The following is a 21,299-nucleotide window of genomic DNA, read 5'->3' on the forward strand; positions in this document are numbered from 1 at the left end:
GTGCATATTTTCCCACTGTCAATTTCTCTCTCTGACTTTTTAGGGCTTCTTTATAAACTCTGGAAATTTTTCTTATAGTATGCAGCTTTTCTTCTCACTTGTTTTGGGGCTGTCCTTTGATGAATTCTTGTGAGTTGTAATATAGTTGAATTTTTCAATCTTTCCCCTTATGCCTTAGTCTTTTTTTTTAATTGTATTTTGTTGTTGAGAATACACAGCAAACATACACCAATTCACCAGTTTCTACATGTACCATACAGTAACATGGATTACATTCTTTGAGTTGTGCAACCATTCTCACTCTCCTTTTCTGAGTTATTCTTCCATTAACATAGATTCGTTGCCCTATCTAATCTTTCAAGTTGCTGTTGTCAATTTGATCCCATATAGATAGTTCTTAAAAGAGCGTAATGCTCAAGGCAGACCTTTTTTACTAGTTAAGCTAAACTGTTCGGTTTTAAGATGACTTCAGGGAAAGTTTTCGGTTTAAGGTTTAAAGATTATCTCAGGGCAATAGTTTCGGAGGTTCATCCAGCTTTCATGGCTCCAGGAAGTCTGGAGCCCAGGAGAATTTGAAATTCTGTTCTGCATTTTCCCTGTGTTGTAACTCTTCACTAAACTGAATATATGTCTTATGCACTTAGACAAACAAATTTAGTAGATTTCAACCAATCTAAGTGCCTATCCGCAGGGGACTATTTAACTAAATTATAATACAGTCATATAATATGTTGTTGTTGTGTGCTATCGAGTCCATTCCAACTCATAGAGATACTATGTGACAGAGTAGAACTGCCCCTAAGGGTTTTCTAGGCTGTAATCTTTACAGGAGCAGATCGCCAAATCTTTTCTCCCACTGAGTGGCTGGTGGGTTCCAACGACCGGCCTCTCGGTTACCAGCCAAGCACTTAACCACTGTGCCATGAAAAATAAGGCAGATTATAACCCTACATGCATATATGGACCTGATGTCAAGAATGTTTAGAAATGAATCTGGTATGGTACCATTTATATTTGTTTATACACACATACACACACACACATACACAGTCAATCCTCATGATTTACAGAGTCCACATTCGTGAATTCACCTATTCCTAAACACACTTGAGGTGCTTTCTGGATCATTCACAAAGCTGCGAAAAATTCCCAGTTAAAGTTGAGCAAGGCTGGTTCGGTGTTTGCATTTGTAGGGACTTTACAGAACGTAACTACCACCAATAATAATGAGAATCGACCGTGTGTGTGTGTATAAATATAAATATACACAGACACACACACATACATACATCTACAGAGAATATCAATTATCTCTGGATGAATACACGAGAAACTGGTCAGTGGTACCTCCGGGAGGAGACCAGGACCAAGAGACTGCTTTTTCACCTCTGAAATTTGTATCATGTGTACTGTGTATTTATTACCATTCAAATGGGAAAGAAAATAATTTATTTTAAAAAATATTTATTTATTGCATGGTTCTTTTCAGATTTGATGTCTAGGCTCACCTTTATTGTAAAGTACTTCAGGCCACAAGAGGAACTGGCATTCAAAATATGGCTGGCTGCTGATGGTCATGTTCATTACACCAAGACATTTTTTTTTTTTTAATTGTGCTTTAGGTGAAAGTTTACAGGTCAAGTTAATTTCTCATACAAAAATTTATACACATATTGTTTTGTGACATCAGTTGCAATCCCCACAATGTGACAACACACTACCCCTTTCCACATGGGTTCCCTGTGTCCATTCAACCAGTTCCTGTCCTTTCCTGCCTTCTCATCCTGCCTCCTGACAAGAGCCACCCATTTGGTCTTGTGTATCTGATTGAACTAAGAAGCACACTCCTTAGGTGTATTATTTTTTCTTTTATAGTCCTGTCTAATCTTTGTCTGAAGAGTGGGCTATGGGAATGGTTTCAGTTCTGGGTTAACAGTGCATCTGAGGCCCATTGTTTCGGGGGTTCCTCCAGTCTCTGTCATACCATTAAGTCTGGTCTTTTTATGTGAATTCGAGTTCTGCTCCACATTTTTCTCCTGTTCCATCCAGGACTCTCTGTTGTGTTCTCTGTCAGGGCGGTCAATGGTGGTAGCAGGGCACCATCTAGTTCTTCTGGTCTCATGCTGGTGAAGTCAGTGGTTCATGTGGTTCTTTAGTCTCTTGGGCTAATATTTTCCTTGTGTCTTTGGTTTTCTTCATTGTCCTTTGCTCCAAGTAGAGTGGGACCAATTGATACATCTTAGATGGCTGCTCGCAAGCTTTTAAGACCCCAGACACTACTCACCAAAGTGGGATGTGGAACATTCTCTTAATAAACTTTGTTATGCCAATTAACCTAGATGTCTCCCAAAACTACAGCCCCCAGGCCCCAGCCGCAGCTACTCTGTCCCTCAAAGTGTTTGGATGTGTCCAGGAAACTTCTCAGCTTTTGCTTTGGTCCAGTTGTGCTGACTTCCCCTGTACTGTGTGTTATCCTTCCCGACCAAGACTTTTTTAAGCAAACGTTTATCAAGCACATATTATGAACCTGGCACTGAATCAGGTGCTATAAAGAATAAAGATGAACTGGACAAAATGTAAGCCCTGATGGAAGAGGAAGACAGTGAAGAAGAAGAAGGAAGGAGAGACAGAGGAGACCATTTGCCGCCACCAGAATTTCTCTTCATGTTGCCATTTAATTTTGCTGCTCGTTGTCTTTACTGAATTGAGTTAGGTCATATTCCTTGTTTGGTAAGTCTTAGAAATCAGTAAGAAAACAATTAGAAAATGTATTAAATATTTCAATTGTAAGCTCAGCTCTCCACACCCCGACAGCTCTTTAACCCTCTCTCCTGGTTCCTTCCTTCTCACAGTTCCCAAGAAGGTGTCCTGTGATTCTAGGTGTTGTTAGTTGCTGTTGAGTCAGCTCCACCTCATGGCCATCTTACATATAACAGAATGAAATGTTGCCCTGTCCTGCACCAGCTTCTTGATAGCTGGCATGTTTGAGTCAGTTGTTGTGGCTATTTTGTCTATCCATCTCATTGAGAGTTTCCCCCATTTTTGCTGACTCTCCACGTTACCAAATATAATGTCCTCTTCTAATGATTGGTCTTTCCTGATGGCGTGTCCAAAGTAAATGAGTCAAAGTCTTGCCATCTTTGTTTCTAAAGAGAATTCTGGTTGTATTTCTTCCAAGACTGACTTGTTTGTTTTTCTGGAAGTCCACAGTATATTCAATATTCTTCATTACTGCCACAATTCCAACACAGCGATCCTAGGTAGGTGGGCTTTTTACATCTCTGCTGTTTGATACGCATCAGGGACAATGGAAAGCCAAAAGATAATGCAACTGAGGTGCTGAGAGCCACAAACAGTAAGAAAATAAGCAGAAAGCATTTCACTTCATAGATGGGACAAGCTTTCATTCCTTGATAAGAATAGGAGTCCAACAGCGGAGAAGGATAGGCCCAAAATGTTACTTTTTGTGTGAAGAAAGAAAGAAGTCTTGCCCTCAGCTTGTCATCAGGATTCTGATTGATCTGTATTGGAATCAACTCGATGGCAATGGGTTTGGCTTACTTCTGAAACGGTTTTCAAAAAAAAAAGAAATTCCTTCAGCTGTTTCCCATAATACCTTTTCTTTTGGGGGGGGATTGTGAAAGACTTGAGTCATCTTAAAGGACAGAGGTTTAGAAGCATTTCATTGTTGCAGTGGTCTAAACCCACGCATCTCATTTCTTCTTCAAAATCCCATTTGCTGCTCTTACCTGGCAGGGAATATTGATGATGAGGGTGAGATGTGTAGGTGAGGAGAAAAGGGTCCTCCTGGGGTGAATGGTAAGTGGTAGAAGGAAAGTAGCTGTTAAAATCCACATGCACCTTCTCTTCATAAAGATCACCTGCTGGATTTGGCCATAATGGATGACAGCTAGTTTTGGCTGCAGGTGGTTCCACAGGAATCTGCTGGAAACAGGTTTCTGAGGAGTTCAGGGAAGGGGGGAAGTCGTAAGGCCAGCTGGCCAGAGGAAAAGGATAACTGGGGCAACATTTGTCATTGAGAGGATTTCTCCCCAAAGCCACGTTTTTATTCCATGCTTGCAGATCCTCATAATCCGGGTAGATTCCAGAGACAGAAGGCTGAAGCAGGTCTGCACTATTGTAGATCCTACTATTGGACAATTTACATTTCTCATAGAGCTTAGTGGGGCCCAAGCTGGCAGGGGGATCGGCCAGATCAGTGGTCCCCCCAAAACCATAACTCTTGGAGAAGGATAAGCAACCATTCAACGACCTCTGCTGAGGAGTGTTAGAAATTAAAGGTCCACTGTAACTACCAGGCAATTGGACACCTTCCTGGAAAGACCAAGTTAAAGGTAAACTTTCCCGATTTTGTGTTTCACCTGGAAGACACTGGAAAGGAAAATGAAAGGTTCACGTTAATAAGTGAAGCACATTGACACAACTACCACAGGCAGCCACAAGTTATTCTGTACAAGTAAGTGCTCCATCAGATTTTCCTCATTCCTTGCATACCTGAAGCTGGAACAAGGGAGCAGCTTTACCACAACTGCCCAAGACTGGAAAGAAGCAAACCTTGCTTCCATTTCAATCTTAAAGCTACCAACAAGGAAGAGCTGAATTTCCCTTTACTCTGAGGAGACAAGAATGTGTTTTAGATGTTTCATCCTCAAATGCAAATCTGATATCTTAATTGTCTTTGTGAAAAACCTATAAGGAGCTATTCAAGAAAAATCAAATGCAACTTCAAAGATTTATATTATACCCATTGAAGCTCTTGGGGGGTTTTCTCGTCCCTCACCCTTTTTTAAAGTAATTGTCCTCCTTGACTTTTTTATGTTGTTTTAGTGCTGGTTGGGGTCTGAGAGACTGGGGTGTTGGGTTTTTGTTTTGTTTTGTTTCCCAAGAGAGTTTCTGTGCTCATGGGAATTTAGTTAAATCATAAATAGGGCCTCTAGAATAAAAACTGGTAATTTCTTTCTTTCTCTCCCCCTTCCTCCTCCTTTCCCCCTTCCCTCCCTCCCTCCTTTCTTTCTTTCTTTTTTTTTTTTAATTGTGGTAAAAATGTATATAGCAAAGCATTTGCCAATTTAACATTTTTTACATGTCCAACTCAGTGACATTAATTCCATTCATCATGTTGTGCAACTTTTATAAGTAGAAGTATATTGTCCTTCAGCTAATCACGTCTCAATTAATCCTGCTTTCCCTTTGTCTTAAAGGAGATGATGAAGTAAAAAGGAGACAATAGAACAAAGACTAGTCTGAACTTCATGGTGTGTAAAAGAATCTGGTTAAGAATTAAAGCATACACGTGCTTACGTAAAATTATCAGACTAATAAGAGGATGGGCTTGGGTGGTGGAGAGAAAGGGTACTGACCAGGTGGAATGAGAGTAAACGCCCTTTGATGGTCCTGTTAACTGAGAAAAGGAATGATGAACCAGCTATTTGGGTTCAGGGGCTCACATTTCCCTACAATAGACTCAAATTACAATTTTTTCTGTAAGATGTTTAGAAGCTTCCATAAAAAATGTTAGAGCCTTCAGGGATGGAACAGCTCCATCTCTGTTCTCCAGAAAAGCATGGAGTACTACTGAACAGTAGAAAAAAGTATAGAAATTACTATCACACTTAAACAGACAAACACACAAAGTTACGACAATATGTTCATAAAACAATGGACTTCATGTCCCATTTGTCTGCAGGGAATAGCCCTGGATGAGCATCATTTTCAGAAACTGTCTGGTTAGTCATCTTGGTAGATGATTAACTCTTGGTAAAGTGTGCTAAGGAAATCATCTGTTTTGGGGGGAATATAAATTTTGGGGGAGAAAAAAAAGCATGAGGCTAAGATATTGTGGAGATCATTTCAGTCAGTTCAAAATATAAAGTGCCAAATACAGGTTAAGTACCAGTTCAAGTTTCTTTTTAAAATTCTAGTAGGGAAGATGGTTCTAAAATTATATGGAATTTATGATTGCGAACATGCTACAAAGATGGTAGAAATAAAGAGTAAAATTTTATTTGGTAGGATGGATGCTTACTTGTGGACCAGCCTGATGGTGTATGATTTTTAGTTTTCATTCAGGTAAGGGGCTAGGGAAATCTCTGCCCCTCACTGTGCTGCTGTATGTTCTAGACACACGTGATGAAAGCTTACCTTTGTCTCTGAGCCCCGCTTCAACTTCAGAGAGGCGGAGGAAGACGCCGTGTGTACTTTCTTCATTGCTCTTCTTGCTTCTGCTTCTACTTTGGTTTCTGGTTTTGGATGATCATGCTCTCCCTTTGACTTAAATAGAAAGCAAGAAAAGAAAGACTAGATTGTACTGCATGGCCTGTCAATTTGTACTCAATGCCCTGCCACATGACTGGGTGGTGTTGTACGGAACTATTTTGACAAGACTGGGTAATCTTTGTTAAGTATCTCCCAAGGCCAACACGCTCTTTCCGGCCTCCACGCCTTTGCTTATGATGCTCCCTCTTCTGTGATGATGCCTTTCGCCCACCTGGCAAAGTCTGGTCATAGTGAGAATAAGTAATGTTTATTAAATGCTTGCAACAGTATGTGCAGGACACTGTAATAAACACACAATGCATATTATCTCACTTAATCTTCAGCACAACCCTATGAGGTACTATCATTATTATCACCCCCCAGTTTACAGAATAGGAAACTGAGGAGGGGAGAGATTACATCAGCTGGGTAACCTCCCATAGTAAGTGGGGGAGGCGACATTCAAAATGCAGCTGGAGTTGACCCAGCTGAGAGCTGATTGTGAAATAATCAGGAATTTTTTGAGCTGGGTTTTGAAAATTGGACATGGTGAGAATAGTTATATGATGGAAATTGACAAACTTTACAAATCAGGACTTTTGGGGGAAGGCCAGTTTACCAGCACCTCAATGATTCCAACCCAGGCAGTCTGATATCAGGGACCATGCCTTCACCCCTGTCTATACCACTACCCCCATTAAAAAAAAATATATATATATATATGTATAGTTGCTGTAGAGTTGATTTTGACTCATGGCGACCTCACATGTTACAGGCTACTCCATAGTTTTCTTGGCTGTAATCTTTATAGAAGCAGTTCACCAGGCCTTTCTTACATGGTGCAGCTGAGTGGGTTCAAACCACTAACCTTTAGGTTAGTAGTCAAGTGAAAACCATTTGCACCATCCATGGACCTTCCACCCCTATTGGTAGTTCTTAATATCCACATTTTACAGAAAATTGGGCTTAGGGAAATAAAGTGATTTGTTTGGGGTTATAGGCTAGTTAAAAGTTTAAGCAGGTACTCAGACTCAGTTTTATTGAAGGCACCCCTTGCTCTGGAGCACTTAGCTAGACTGACTATGATCAGATTAACAAAGCCTCCTTTGCTCCCCTCCTGGGGCTCCCCCAGGGACAGATTATCCAATAAACAAGGTACACACAGGCTTAATTGTGTTTACTTATTAATCTGTAGCGCACGATTTCACATGAGCTTCACCACAACTGCCCCAAGTGCCTCTCCCCAAGCGCTCTGCATTTCTGTCAAAGTGCAGCGCACAGATACTTGCTCACATCTGCCTGCCTGGTTGCCCAGAGCGGGAGCCCTCCAGGCCGTGTGCAGACTCTCAGGCCCCTGTGCATTTCAGCCTCTGGTGAAGCTTTCATACTTAGTAAGCGTGTGTTGAATTAAAGAGAAACTGAATTACAGGACTCTAACTCAAATCAAACCTGGAAAAAGATGAACGGTCCGTCGTGCCTCCAGAAGTTGGTGACCGGGAAGCCCCCATGGCCTCGGCAAGGAATTAGCTTCAGAGGCCCATCACAGTTAGGACAGCGTTTCCCTACAAAAGAGCAGATGGAGGTGACCACCTGGCTGAGCCACATCAGGCAGCTCCTGAGTCTGGGCTGCCTTCTGATTTAGCCACGCCAAGATGACAGAGAATAAACCTGTGCTCAGTTTTATGGGCTTCCATCCACTGGGCATTACCTCCTGACCTTTGGAGGCCTGGCCACAATGACAGCCCAGGCCACTCTCCCTTCAGACAGATTAAGCAGTTACTTACTCAGTGGAATATTTCACAGGTGAGGGAAGAGCTCTTTGGAGCAGAAAGCCCCTCCCTACTTATTTACTGATACTTGAAATTCTTTGTAGAGAAAAGGAAAAAATTCTTTCATTTCACAATTGGAATTAAGGGTCAAAGAGACAGAGCCACATGGAAGAAAACATAGCTACTTAAATTTTTACTAAGGTGTCAGTGACTGATACCGGATCCTGCCTCGAGAGCAAGTTCTGAAGACAAACGGCAAAGAACGTGAAGTAACTTGAGGTCTGAAGTGGGCAAGGCACAGAGAACAGTGAGCCTATCTATTTCACAATTCAGTGAATATGGTAAAAAAATAAAATGAACAATATCTCAGCATGTGATTATGGCATGAACCTCAGCGGCATGGAATTCAGTCCAACTCAAATGTAATCCCGTTGCTCTTACTCCTGAACAAAGCACTCATTGAGATCACTTAGAGACCCATTTCTCAAGATGTCAAGGGGCAAATCTGATGAACTACTTCTTCTGAACTTTGCATGGGTGCACTGATGAATTAATGTTACTTCCCTAAGGGACACATCTTCCTTTTAACAGGGACCTTGAGTGAAATGCCTTATTAACCCAAAGGAGTAGTTTAAATGGTGGGAGCTCTGGGCATGGCAGATCAGTGGGACAGACACTGGGGGTCGAGGGGTCTGGTTGGCTTCCTTCATATGCCCTATGTAGGAATAACCTTCGTTTTCCCCACCCCTGGCAGTGTGAAGTGGGATGTGCGGCCAGTCAGGCAGGAACATGAGTCAATGCCAGCTTCCCTGCCAGTCCCCCTGAGCCCCACTCACTCTGCTGCTTTTGCCGGGCTTTGTCACAGATGGCGGGGCGCAGGTAGACCTTGCGACCCTCCTCAGCAGAGCAGTCACGGCTGCACACCACCACGCCCAGGCAGGACTTCTTGAGGATGCGGGAGTTGTGGTTGTTGGTGTTGCGCATGGCCCAGCTGCTCAGGTGCCTCTGTGCGCTCCTGTCCTCTGAGCTGTAGATGTGCTTTGCGTAGGAATCTGGCCACTCCTGGAACCAGTCGGTTTTTTTTACATTCTGATAGAAACACAAGGAATATTATTATTATAACTAGAAAGCACAACCATCAATCACTGTGAAGTCAATAAACATGAAGGATAGTTTGGCTTTTGAGAGACCTTTGGAAAAGATCTGTTGTTGTTAGTTGCCCTCTAGTTGGCCCCTGACTCATGGTGACCCCACGCACAATAGAACAAAATACTGCCTGGTCCTGCACCATCCCCATGTGCAGTTGCAGATCAGACAATTGTGAACCATAGGATTTTCATTGTGATCCATAGGATTTTCATTGACTGGTTTTCAGAAGTAGATGGCCAGGCATTTCTTCCTAGTCTGTCTGACTCTGGAAGCTCTGCTGAAACTGTTCAGCATCATAGCAGCATGCAAGCCTCCACTGTCAGACAGGTAATAGCTGCGCATGAGGTGCATTGGCTGGGAATCAAACCCAGGTCTCTCCAACGGAAGGTGAGAATTCTACCACGGAACCACCACTGCCCTTGGAAGAGACCTTTTGTTGTTATTAGGTGCTGTTGAGTCAATTCCAACTCATAGCAACTCCACGTGACAGAGTATAACTGCCCCATAGGGTTTTCTAAGCTGTAATCTTTATGCGAGCGGATCACCAGGTCTTTCTTCCGTGTAGCCACTGGGTGGATTCAATCCACCAACCTCTCAGTTAACAGCTGAGCACTTCACCATTTGTACCACCAGGGCCTCTCTGGAAAAGACTTACCTAGATTTCATTCTGACTGTGAGGTCTGAGAGCACAGCACAGCCACAGCAACATGGTTGCTATGTCTATTGAACATTCAGTCCATGACCCAAATAAGTTGTAATTCAGCCCTCCTGAGTTCTATCCGGTTGGTATTTCTCTAACACTTGTTGATAAAGTTATGACCATTTTCTCACTAAGAATTTGGGAGGGTGAAGCAATATTATTGTGCTCTTACCCAATTACTGTGGAAAAATTATGGCAGGATCATGTGTATTGTCTCACACCATGCTGTGGTTGCCTTTTTGGGAATCCTGTGGGCTTATGTAAAGACACCAGAGACAAGCAGTGGGAAGACTGGGAAGCCCTGGTTAAGGAGAATTCTGAGAGCCTCTTCCTCCCTCTATGGAGATTTCCTTCCTTTATCTACTCACTGTACTTATGTGCCTCAAACACGAGTAAGGAAGGGCTCGTTTTGACTGAGAACTTCTATGTTCTTGCTCAGTACTGGTACTATTCACCATGAGTGAACATCTGACTAAACTCTCCTTTAAAAGGTAAGGGCATGCTGGCTACCATGACTGCACATTTTGATCAAAGATTCTAGAGAAGAATCCTCATAAAAAGGGAGGAAAATGTGGAATAGAATTTCAATTCTCATGGCATACAGGACTTTCTGAAGCCGTTGAGACTGTATGAAGCCCAAAAACTATTGTACTGAGAAAATATTTAACCCTGAAGCCATAAACCAAAAATATCCCCTGAAGCTTTCTTTAAACCAAGTAACAGTCTAGTTTAACTAATAAAGAATGTCTGCTATGAGTCTTATATACTCTTTTAAAGAACTTACCATATGGGATCAAACTGTTAACAGCAACTCAAAAGGTTAGATTGGAAGCTTAGGGGGAAGAGACTTTATGTAATAATAGGGGAGGAACAAATTGGAAAAGGAGTGTGAGAATGTCTACACAGTTTGGAGAATGTAATGAATGTCCCTGTGTTGTACATGCAGAAATTGTTGAATTAGTGTATGTGTTGCTGTGTACGTTGTCAACAACAATTAAAAGAAAAGGTAAGGGGCACAGGATACTCAATCCTTGTAGCATAATTATCTGGCTTTCTGTGCCTCTGTTTCTTCTTCTGTAAAACAGGGATAATGCATCAACCAAGAGTTGTTCGGAGGATTAAATGATATATATATAAAATACTTACCCAGCACCTGGTGAGTTCTAAATAAATGTTAAACACTGATGTGGTGGCTCATATTCCTAGGCCCTATACTGGTACAGCCCTGGTGGCGCAGGGGTTAAGAGCTCGGCTGCTGATCAAAAAGGTCGGCAGTTCAAATCCACCAGCCGCTCCTTGGAAACACTTTGGGGCAGTTCTACTCTGTCCTATAGGGTTGCTGTGAGTCGGAATTGACTCGACAGCAGTGAGTATATTGGTACATAGACCAATTGCTGCATCGCACAGATTCTGCCTATTTCTTAAAGTGGGAATCACTGAAAAGTCTCAGCAGCTAAACTCAGGCTATGCCCACCCCATGGCTTCCAGAGACCTGATGTGGTATGGGAATATTTTTCATCTAGAAGATTCTAGAAGGTCAGAGTGCAAAGGCCTCCTCAGGCACCTCTTCTTTGTTTCACCAACACGAAAGCATAGCACAGAATATGACAAAGGAAAGACAAAAGTTTGTTGGAAAGAAAAAAAAAAACAAATACCAAAGTCAGGATGGATGGGCAGCACGAGGAAGTTGGTGTTTGTTAAGTTTCAAGTTTAGAACATTGTAACATGAGACTCTAGGAAAGAGATTTTTTGACTCTGAAGCCTCATTTTCCTCTTCTATAAAATGGGGACATAGATAAAATCTGCCTCACAAGAGTGCTGTGAAGAGCAGATTCTTTGTAAACTGTAAGTCCTGTATAATGATAGTTGTTTGAATTTCTATGAAGGCAGAGGTGGGTCTGAGGAAATATAAATGAGAGATTTTATGTACATGAGAGGAGTCCCTGAGTAATGCGAACAGTTAACATGCTTGGCTGCTAAGCGAAAGGTTGAGGGTTCGAATCTACCCAGAGGAACCTTGGGAAGAAAAGCGTGGTGATCTACTTCTGAAAAGTCAGCCTTTTGAAAACCGTATGGAGCACAGTTCTACTCTGACACATGTGAGGGCGCAGTGAGTTGAAATCAACTAGATAGCAACTGCTTTGGTTTTGGTTTTTGGTCAAGACAGCAGAGACGAGGGCAAAGAGTAAAGAAGAGATTTTTATGTTTTCAAGGTAGGTGGTCCCTTTGAGCTGGCCAGTGCCAAAAATCCTATGAACCAGGAAGAGGGGAAAGCATTTGTGACAGCTTTTCAGATGTTCTGATTAAGGCAAAGACTCCATGCCTGCGGAGGAAGAAATGATCTCCACTGTCTTTTAAGCTTTTTCTTAAACAGCCCCTCCACCTAGCACCCTACTTATCCAGTGCCCTTAATATAATAATGAGTCATAATATTGACACTGTTAAAATGGACTGAAAAAATTACTGGTAGTAATTGTGTTCCCATCAAGCTATTCTCTTGGCTGGTTTTTATGTCTAGTCTTTTGACCTGGGTATTTAGTTGATGTTTAGCATCTTTTTACACTGAAATTGAGAGAAAACCCACATCCCAATAATGCAAAAGAATTCAAGTGTCAAATAGATGATACCAAGTTCTGAAAGCCTTTTAAATTTAAGGACATCAGAGAGGTAAAATTTAAAAAGAGAGAATAATCATTTCTTAATCTTGTTTAGAAAATCTTCACAAACTATTCTTTTTCTATCTTTTGTTTATTTTAATTTCTAACTTTTCATGAGTAACTCTTTGTTTTTCCTCTTGGTTAAGAAGTTTATAATTTAAAGGGAATATCCCTAAGGTTTCCAACATGTAAATCTAGCTAATTTATATTTTATAATCTCATGGGTAACACATCATGGGGGGGTGTTAATTAATATTTCTATGACTTCTGTGTGTAATTTATCCACTAAGAGATTTAATCCTCTAATTCAGTCAGAATCTTTGAAATTCTATGCAATCATAGAGTGTCCTTCATTCTCCCCTCATTCTAATTTACCATAACTACTTGAAATGTTAATAGGGTATCTTAAGGATCAAGTAAGAAGTCCTCATGACATAGTGGTTAAGTGCTCAGCTGCTAACCAAAAGGTCAGCAGTTAGAACCCACCAGCCACTACTCCGGAGAAAGATGTGGAAGTCTGCTCCCGTAAAGATTACAGCCTTGGAAACCTTACGGGACAGCTCTACCCTGTCCTATAAGGTTGCTGTGAGCAGTGGCGTCACTAAGGTTGGTGTCACCCAGTGCAGGAACCCACGATGTCATTCCCACATGCTAATTACCACAATATTGTAGCTGAAACACTAGAAAATTTGACAAAGTCAGTGACTATAAAAACACCTGCAGCAACACATACTGGTAGTGCGTGCAGACGAAACCACGCGATTCGAAACATCATTGTAATTGGGTAAAAACGACAGCTCTGACTGGAGCGCATTAGAAGGTTCAAAAAGTAAATTAACATAGAGCTTTAGCCTTGTAGGTATATTGATACATGTAAGCTGGGCTTACGAAAAATGTTTTGTTGTTGTAACTAACTACAGGGATTATGTTTATAAAAATGAAACACTGCCCAGAAATTTTATAGACAGTCATTTTGGTGTCACCCCCTCTGATAGAGTCACTTGGTGTGGTCTGCACCCCCCTAGTGATGCCACTAGCTATAAGCTGGAATCAACTCAACAGCAACTCAGTGTTTAGTTTTTTTTTAAAGGATCAATATATATTATTATTACATAAAACTAATAATTTCTCTTTAAGGTGAAGACTCCCTGCCTGTGGAGAAAATAAGCTCTACTGAAATACCCAAAAAAACCAAACCCATCGCCGTCAAGTTGATTCTGACATAAAGTGATGCCACAGGACAGAGTAGAACTGCCCCATAGGGTTTCCAAGGAGCGGCTGGTGGATTTGAACTGCCAACTTTTTAGTTAGCAGCCAAGCTCTTAATTACTGCACCACCAGGGCTCCCTACTGAAATAAGGTACAAAAAATATCTACATTGTCATGTCATTGTATTAAAATTGATTTTCATTTAGAATATAGTCCCCTCTCATATAAAGCAATTATCTACCAGGTTTTCTTAATTATAAGAACAGTTTATTAATTTCTTATAAATAAATGTTTCCAAATAAAACAGGGATAGCAAAGAGATACATTTACAGCAAATTAGATAGAAAAGAAATTAAATGTTACTTATGGAAAATAGAAAAAAAAATCAGTTAGCATTTTGATTTGCACACTTTTCAGGAACTTATCTGTTCTGATCCAACTGGAGACCAAACTCAAAGTGTTAGTTATGGAGAGAAATTCAATTCAATAAAATGCTTTTGCATTAACTCAAGCATAATTCCTTAAGGTAATGCTGTAATTTCCTACCTGGATTAAGGAGATTGGACTCAGGACAAAACTCCTTAGCTGCCCAGACAACACTAAAGCAGGCCAGGATACCCCACCTTCCAAACTCTGTAAGCTGCCTGTCTCTCTTCTTCTCCCTCCCCCTCCCCACTCTACCCAGCTAAGCAAGGGACCTGTTGGTAGGTACCCAGAAGAGTCTATGTTACCTCGGATGTAGTATTGCTCCTTCATTATACCAGAAGCACCGAGTGACAGAGGATTCTTGCCTCAATAATGGGGACCACAATAATCACGGGAGCTCATATGGGTAGATCTGTCCCATGTTAGTTCAAATGACCTTGACACCAAGGAGACTGCTGGACAAAAAGGGCAAAGTCATGGGTATCACCATCAGAGCAACAACAACGTGACCTGATCATGCAGTCAGATAAGCACTGACAAGCAATCTAGACTCTGGTTTACCTGTTGGCTCCCTAGGACCAAGACACAACTGGCTCATTCGGATTACATTCAGCCACATGAATCCACGGAAAGAGCTCAAATATTCACTGTTGTTTGCATTTTAGGGCTCAGCCTTGCAGATGCAAAGGAAATTTTGCTGGCTAAAATCACGGTCCAGGAATTAACTGATCGGAGATGTGGCCCCATTGTGCTTGACGCAGTAGGTTTTAGGTTGGTCTGGATTTTTTTGTTGTTGTTGTTGGTTGTTGTCAAGTTGATTCCGACTCACAGCGACTCCATGTGTGCAGAGTAGACCTGTTCCATAGGGTTTTCAAGGCTGTGACCTTTCAGAAGCAGATCTCCAGGGCTGTCTTCTGAAGTGCCTCTGGGTGGGTTCGAATCGCCAATTTTTGGCTAGTAGTCAAGCGCTAAACCATTTGCATCACCCAGGGACTGTATTTATGTTTAATCTAGTATATTTTTATGTTTTCTCTACAAAGAATATATTTAAACCTTGAAATTTTGTGAGTTTATGCCTTGGCATGGCTTTGGCCATGGGTTTAATCTGAGAACTGTGCAGTACTTAGAAACAAACACTTTCAGGGTGTTTGTCTCCTGTGACGCTACTGAAACAACCCATACTTCCGTGATTCTTCTAGAGAAACTGGCTGGTGTTAGGAATGGAGTGCGTACTATTTAGGAGAAACCAAAAAACCAAACCCACTGCCGTCAAGTCAATCCTGACTCATAGTGACCCCATAGGGTTTCCAAGGCCGTAAATCTCAACGGAAGCAGACTGCCACATCTTTCTTACACAGAAACGCTGGTGGTTTCAAACGACCAACCTTCCAGTTAGCAGTTGATCACTTTAACAACTACGCCACCAGGGCTCTTTATTTAGGAGAAAAGCAACTAATTTTTTTCCCAGTTTTAAACAAGAAAAGAAATTTCTACGGAAATCAAGACTCTCTCTTCAGTATTGCAATCAGTATTGATGAGGACCGTGTAAGCCCCATTGCTAACCAGGCTAAGACTAAACCAACGCTAGACGTTTGCTGTATAGATCAGGCAAACCCTAAAGCAATCACACTGAGCTTCCAAAAGACAAGTGTAATTTAAGGCGAATAGAAAGAGAAAGCAATATTGGTGTGTTACATTGGCCTGGAATAAAGACACTTGTCTAACGGTTTTGAGTAAGCCAAGTGCTTGCAGTTCTGCGCTGGCTCCCTGGAGGCTAGATAAAAGAGAAATGGAATCAAAATAACCACAACAAGCTGGAGGAGTGGCCAGAAACAAGGGAAATAAATGTCTGTACAGATGTAAATACAGCTGAAAGGAGGAAACAGACGAAATGAATACAGAGGGAGAAGAGTTTACTGAGTTCAAGTAGCATGGGAAGGATCAGGGCCTTTTCTTCCTTTTTTTAAAATTTTATTTATTTGGTTGCTGTCGTTGAGAATATATACAGCAAAACATACACCAATTCAATATTTTCTACACGTACAATTTAGCAACATTGGTTACATTCTTCGAGTTGTGCAACCATCTCACCCTCCTTTTCTGAATTGTTTTCCCCCATTAACACAAACTTGCTGCCCCCTAAATTTCCTATCTAATCTTCTGAGTTGATGTTGTCAATTTGATCCCATATAGATAGATCTTAAGAAAGCACAATGCTCAAGGCAGACGTTCTTTACTAGTTAATCTAAACTATTGTTTGGTTTGAAGAAGACCTTTTCTGATTATGAAGAATTCCAGCCAATAAGCTAATGATGGCTTCCCAAACCAGCAGCAAGTTGCCAAGGAGTGAATTCTGACTCATGGTGACTGTGTGTGTGTCAGAGTAGAATTGTGCTCCATAGGGTTTTCAATGGCTGAATTTTTGGAAGTAGATCACCAGGCTTTTCTTCCAAGGCACCTCTGGATGGATTCAAACCACCAATCTTCCTTAGCAGCCGAGCATGTTAAATGTTTGCACCATCCGTAAAAAACCAGACCAAACCTGTTGCCATTAAGTTGATTCCAACTCATAGCAACCCTATAGGATGGAGTAGAACTGTCCCATAGGGTTTCCAAGGAGCACTGGTAGATTCAGACTGCCGACCTTTTTGGTTAGCAGCCATAGCTCTCAACCACTGTACCACCAGGGCTCTATCCAAGGACTCCCAAAAAACAACAACAACAAAAAAACCCGTTACTTCCAGTCAATTCCAACTCATAGCGACCCTATAGGACAGAGTAGAACTGCCCCATAGGGTTTCCAAGGCTGTAATCTTTACAGAAGCAGCCTGCCACATCTTTCTCCCGAGGAGCAGCTGGTGGATTAGAACCACCCCGCCAGGAACTCCCACTGCCTATAAAATAACCAAGTCCTCTTAGAATAACCTGATCCCAAACCACGTTTGTAGCTGGGAGCCCCCCAGATCTCCTCGCTGAACCCCTGTGCACAAGCTCCCTCAAACATAGATGCTGAAGAGCCAGCCTTTGGACTTTGGTGCCCTCTCCTTTTTTCCTCCCCACTTTATAACACATCTCTCCAGAGAAAGCCCCTTGCAGGATGCTCAGCCTTATCCCCCACGCCCAAGTCAGGCTGAATTAAACACGCCCTCTCTCGTGTTCTCGTAACATTTTCTATCGTGTTGATTCTCTACCTGGGCATTGATTTTGTTCCCTTAGCACAAAGCCAGCATAAACCCAGATGAGGGTGGGGTTGTCTCTACTCAGAAAATACTAAGAGGCATTTGCATTTTTAGTCATTTCCCTGGCATATTTACCAAACTGAAGGACACTTAGCTATTTCCATGAGCAATCTCAGTACCTTTTCCATGGACAGTAAATGATACATTTCCCAAACAGAAATGTTTACTTTTGTCATACATTTCTCAGTGTAATGTCTTGAGTAGCTAAGAATGCTTTTATTTTTAAAAATTCATGTTGAAACATGAACTTTTACAAGCCCCGAGTTTCCCTTCGGGGAAGTGGTTCTTCTTCTCTCGTTTATGGATCTGATGAATGATACAGATCCTTGGCTCCAAAATTCGAAAATGTGTGGTAGTACTCAGTGTTGCTCACCATTTCAGGGACTTCTTAGACCTCATTAAAACCCCTGCTATATGGCCTAATAGCATGCATAATGTTTCTGTTCTACCTTCTAGTTCATTGCATAGTTCCTGGAGTCTTAAAAGCTTGCAAGTGGCTACCCAAGGCACAACAATTGATGTCCAATCTACTGGAGCAACAGAGGAAGAAGGAGAGTTAGGAAAAGGAGGAGGAAATGCAATGTGTGGCTAATTGCCTCCGTGAACAACTGCCTCCTTTACCATGAGGCCAGAAGAATTGGATGGTGCCTGGCTACCACCACTGAACCCTTTGATCAAAAACCCTATAGAAGAATCCTGATGAAACGGGGAAAAATGCAGTACAGAATTTCAAATTCTCATGGAATCCAGACTTTCTAGAACCAGAGAGGCTGGATGAACCCCTGAAACTATTGCCCTGAGATAATCTTTAAACCTTAAACCAAAAATATCCCCTGAAGTCTTCTTAAAACCGAACAATAGTTTAGCTTAATGGTAAAGAATGTCTGCCTTGAGCATTGTGCTCTTTTAAGATCTATCTGTATGGGACCAAATTGACAACAACAACTCAAAAGATTGGATAGGAAACTTAGGGGGCAGAGAGTTTATGTTAATAGGAGTGGCACAAGTTAGAAAAAGAGAATGAGAATAGTTGCACAACTTGGAGAATGTAATCAATGTCACTGAATTGTACATGTAGAAACTGTTGTTGGTGTATGTTTTACTGTGTATATTCTCAACAACAACAATAAAAAAAAAGAAACCCTGTTCTAGGATGTGACATTCCAAAGTCTTATACGCCCGCTTATGTCAACTCTTGATCTTCTGTATATCCTGCTTCTATTTGGGGACTGCAATTATGAAAATTAACAACGGGTAAAAATAAAAGTTCCTGAGCTAGCAGTCATTAAAATTTGTCTTAAAGTTTCCCCTAAAACTTCTACAATAATTTTAAGACCAATTAAGAGAAACTACAACAAATCCTTAAAATGGATGCTTGTATAATTTAGCTGTGGTTTATTTAACCATCCTTACATGAATAGAGGAGTCCCTGGGTGGCACAAACAATTAAGCACTCGGCTACTGACTGAAAGGTTGGCATTTTGAACCCACCCAGAGGTGTCTCAGAAGACAGGCCTGGCGATCTTCTTCCAAAAGGTCACAGCCTTGAAAACCCTATGGAGCAGTTCTCCACACACATGGGGTCGCCATAAGTTGGAACCGACTCAAAGGCAACTAACTACAACAACATGAACGAAAGTGGGACACACTTTTTGTCCTCCAGCTCCCCCAAGACCTACCAAGAGAGAATGTAGGAAGGATTTTAGGAGAAATATAAAGTTAAAAAAATAATAAACTCTTTACTAGAGGGAAAACTTGAATGGTTTACAAATCAAGACTGGAATTCCCATCACCTTTCCTCGGCTTGGCATAATTCAAATTCCTTGTTCCCCAGAATCAGGCAGATTAGATTGACCTTTTCATTGCTGGCACTGGTAGTCTCCAGTCTTAGCCTTCCTAGTGACCTTTTCAAATAACTTCCAGTGAAAACATCCTTCAAATCACAAGAAGGGAGGTCAAAGAAGTGAGGAATGATAAACAAGAAAATTCAGTTTCAAACAACTAATACTTTCAACCAAATCAAGAGTTAAAAGTCAATTTCCAAAAATAAAGGCAAAGAAAATATGAAATGAAACTCACTGTATAAGCAACTCGAAAGGTTAGATGAGAAGCCTGGGGCAGTGAATTTACTTTAATGGTGGAGGAATAATTTGGAGAAGGATAGCAAGAATGGTTGCACAACTTGGAGAATGTAATCAATGTCACTGAATTGTACGTGTAGAAATTGTTGAATTGGTGTATGTTTTGCTATGTATAGTTTCACTCCAAAAAAATAATTTTTTTAAAAAAAGTCACTCTGTGGCTGGAAAGCAATCCAGTTTACACAGAGTGTGTATTATTTATAAATTTATAAGAGTTTGAGAAGAATATGCTGTGTCCTATCAGAGCACAAGTACTTGGACATTTCAGAGCATTCCAGGTATCGATTTAGTTTTTAAAACTACGACTATGGTAACTAAGGCTGTGCATAATGAAGAGTCAATCTATAGGCAAATAAATTATCATAGATTTTATTACATTGGCTAGCTAGGATGGGTGCAACCTGAGCCAAGCCAACTTTAGAAGAGAAGGCAAGTAGCTCTTTCTTTGTCCCAGTTCATACCTGAAGGAACCTGGTAGGTAAAGACCCACTCCAATTATAGCTCATGGCATCTCCTCTTAACATTAGGCAGTGAGATGCCAGCTGAAGCTCTGAGGGAGAGGAGTGTACCCAGCTGAGACCCTTACTAATTTCCTTCCAGGTCTTAGCAGATTAATAGTTAAGGCTTTAGAGCCAAATGATGAAGGCGGATTCTTACACCCAAGTACATACCTGTGGCAGTTTCATATCATTAATATCCCAGTTTAATATCTCCTTGTCCTCAGAATCAATGTCGTCTGGTTCCATGATAAGGTCAGGTCACCCACAGGATTTCGTCTATTCAACTCCCCTCAGAAATGTTTGAGGATTTTGTTCTCAAAGGCTTTAATATGGTCAAGATGAGCCCACTCATGCAGCTCAGACAAGGAGACTGCTTTCTGATGCTAAAAAATAAGTAACAGTAATACCGACTGTTAAAGGGAATAAAAATCAGTGCTGGTCTGCCAGAAAAACCTGTATAATTGACATTTTTTGCAAGCAACAACATACTAATGAAAAACAGAATGTAAAGGACATTAACAATCTTACTGAAATAAAGCCTGACCATCCGGTATCAAAGGAGTCCCTGGATGGTGGAAATGGCTAACACACTAGGCTGCTAACCGAAAGGGTGGAGATTCAAGTCCACCCAGAGGTATCTCAGAAGAAAGGCCTGGTGATCTGCTTCCAAAAAATCAGCAATTGAAAACGCAATGGAGCACCGTTCTACTCTGACAAACATGGGGTCGCCATGAATTAAAATTGACACAACAGCAACTGGTATCAGGAAGCAGAAGCACAGTGATCACAGCTTTGACCTTTGGGTTAGGGTTTCCTTTGTCATTGCTAGGACCCAGGCTGTTAAAGCCGCAGTAAGGATTGCTGTCACTTGTAGCCACTGCTTGGGACCTTATACTCCGTAAACTTGTGTCAGGGTGGGAGGGAGAGCTGGTTTGGAATTTTTTCCTTGGAAATGCTTTCATAAATTAGCTAGTGTATGGTTGAAGTCACAAGAGGGAAACATCACAACCAGATGCATCTGAAAGTACTTTTTTAAACCCAAATTTCCATTGCGATTAACTTTGGTCTCCTCAATAAACTCCAGGTGCACTTTATATCTTTATATAACATCTGACATTTTGAGTCAAATAATACTTTGCTGTGAGGGTTGTCCTGTGTGTTACAGGATGTTTAGCAGCATCCTTGGTCTCTACCCACTAGATGCCAGTAGCACCACCTACCCCCAGTTGTGAA

At 41.3% G+C, this 21,299-nt stretch overlaps 1 protein-coding gene across 1 annotated transcript; it reads right to left on the reverse strand.

Moving 5' to 3' along the window:
* Positions 1-3,651: 3,651 nt before the first annotated feature.
* On the reverse strand, positions 3,652-20,312 carry GCM1 (glial cells missing transcription factor 1). The gene is made up of 5 exons (XM_004388728.2): positions 20,238-20,312; positions 8,882-9,134; positions 7,726-7,838; positions 6,163-6,291; positions 3,652-4,392 (listed from the first exon to the last, which is right to left on the reverse strand). Exons 1-5 carry the CDS (start codon positions 20,310-20,312, stop codon positions 3,652-3,654), a joined length of 1,311 nt encoding a protein of 436 aa, XP_004388785.1.
* Positions 20,313-21,299: the final 987 nt, after the last annotated feature.

Source organism: Trichechus manatus, unplaced genomic scaffold (genome assembly GCF_000243295.1).
Source record: "Trichechus manatus latirostris isolate Lorelei unplaced genomic scaffold, TriManLat1.0 scaffold00215, whole genome shotgun sequence".
Lineage (NCBI taxonomy): Eukaryota > Metazoa > Chordata > Mammalia > Sirenia > Trichechidae > Trichechus > Trichechus manatus.

Excerpts from the sequence above, each read along its gene's own strand:
- GCM1 (XM_004388728.2), bottom strand. The coding sequence starts at position 20,312 with ATGGAACCAGACGACATTGATTCTGAGGACAAGGAGATATTAAACTGG. Across the intron at positions 9,135-20,237 it reads ATGATATGAAACTGCCACAG|AATGTAAAAAAAACCGACTG; the intron begins GTATGTACTTGG and ends TGTTTCTATCAG. Across the intron at positions 4,393-6,162 it reads AGCGGGGCTCAGAGACAAAG|TGTCTTCCAGGTGAAACACA; the intron begins GTAAGCTTTCAT and ends TTTCCTTTCCAG.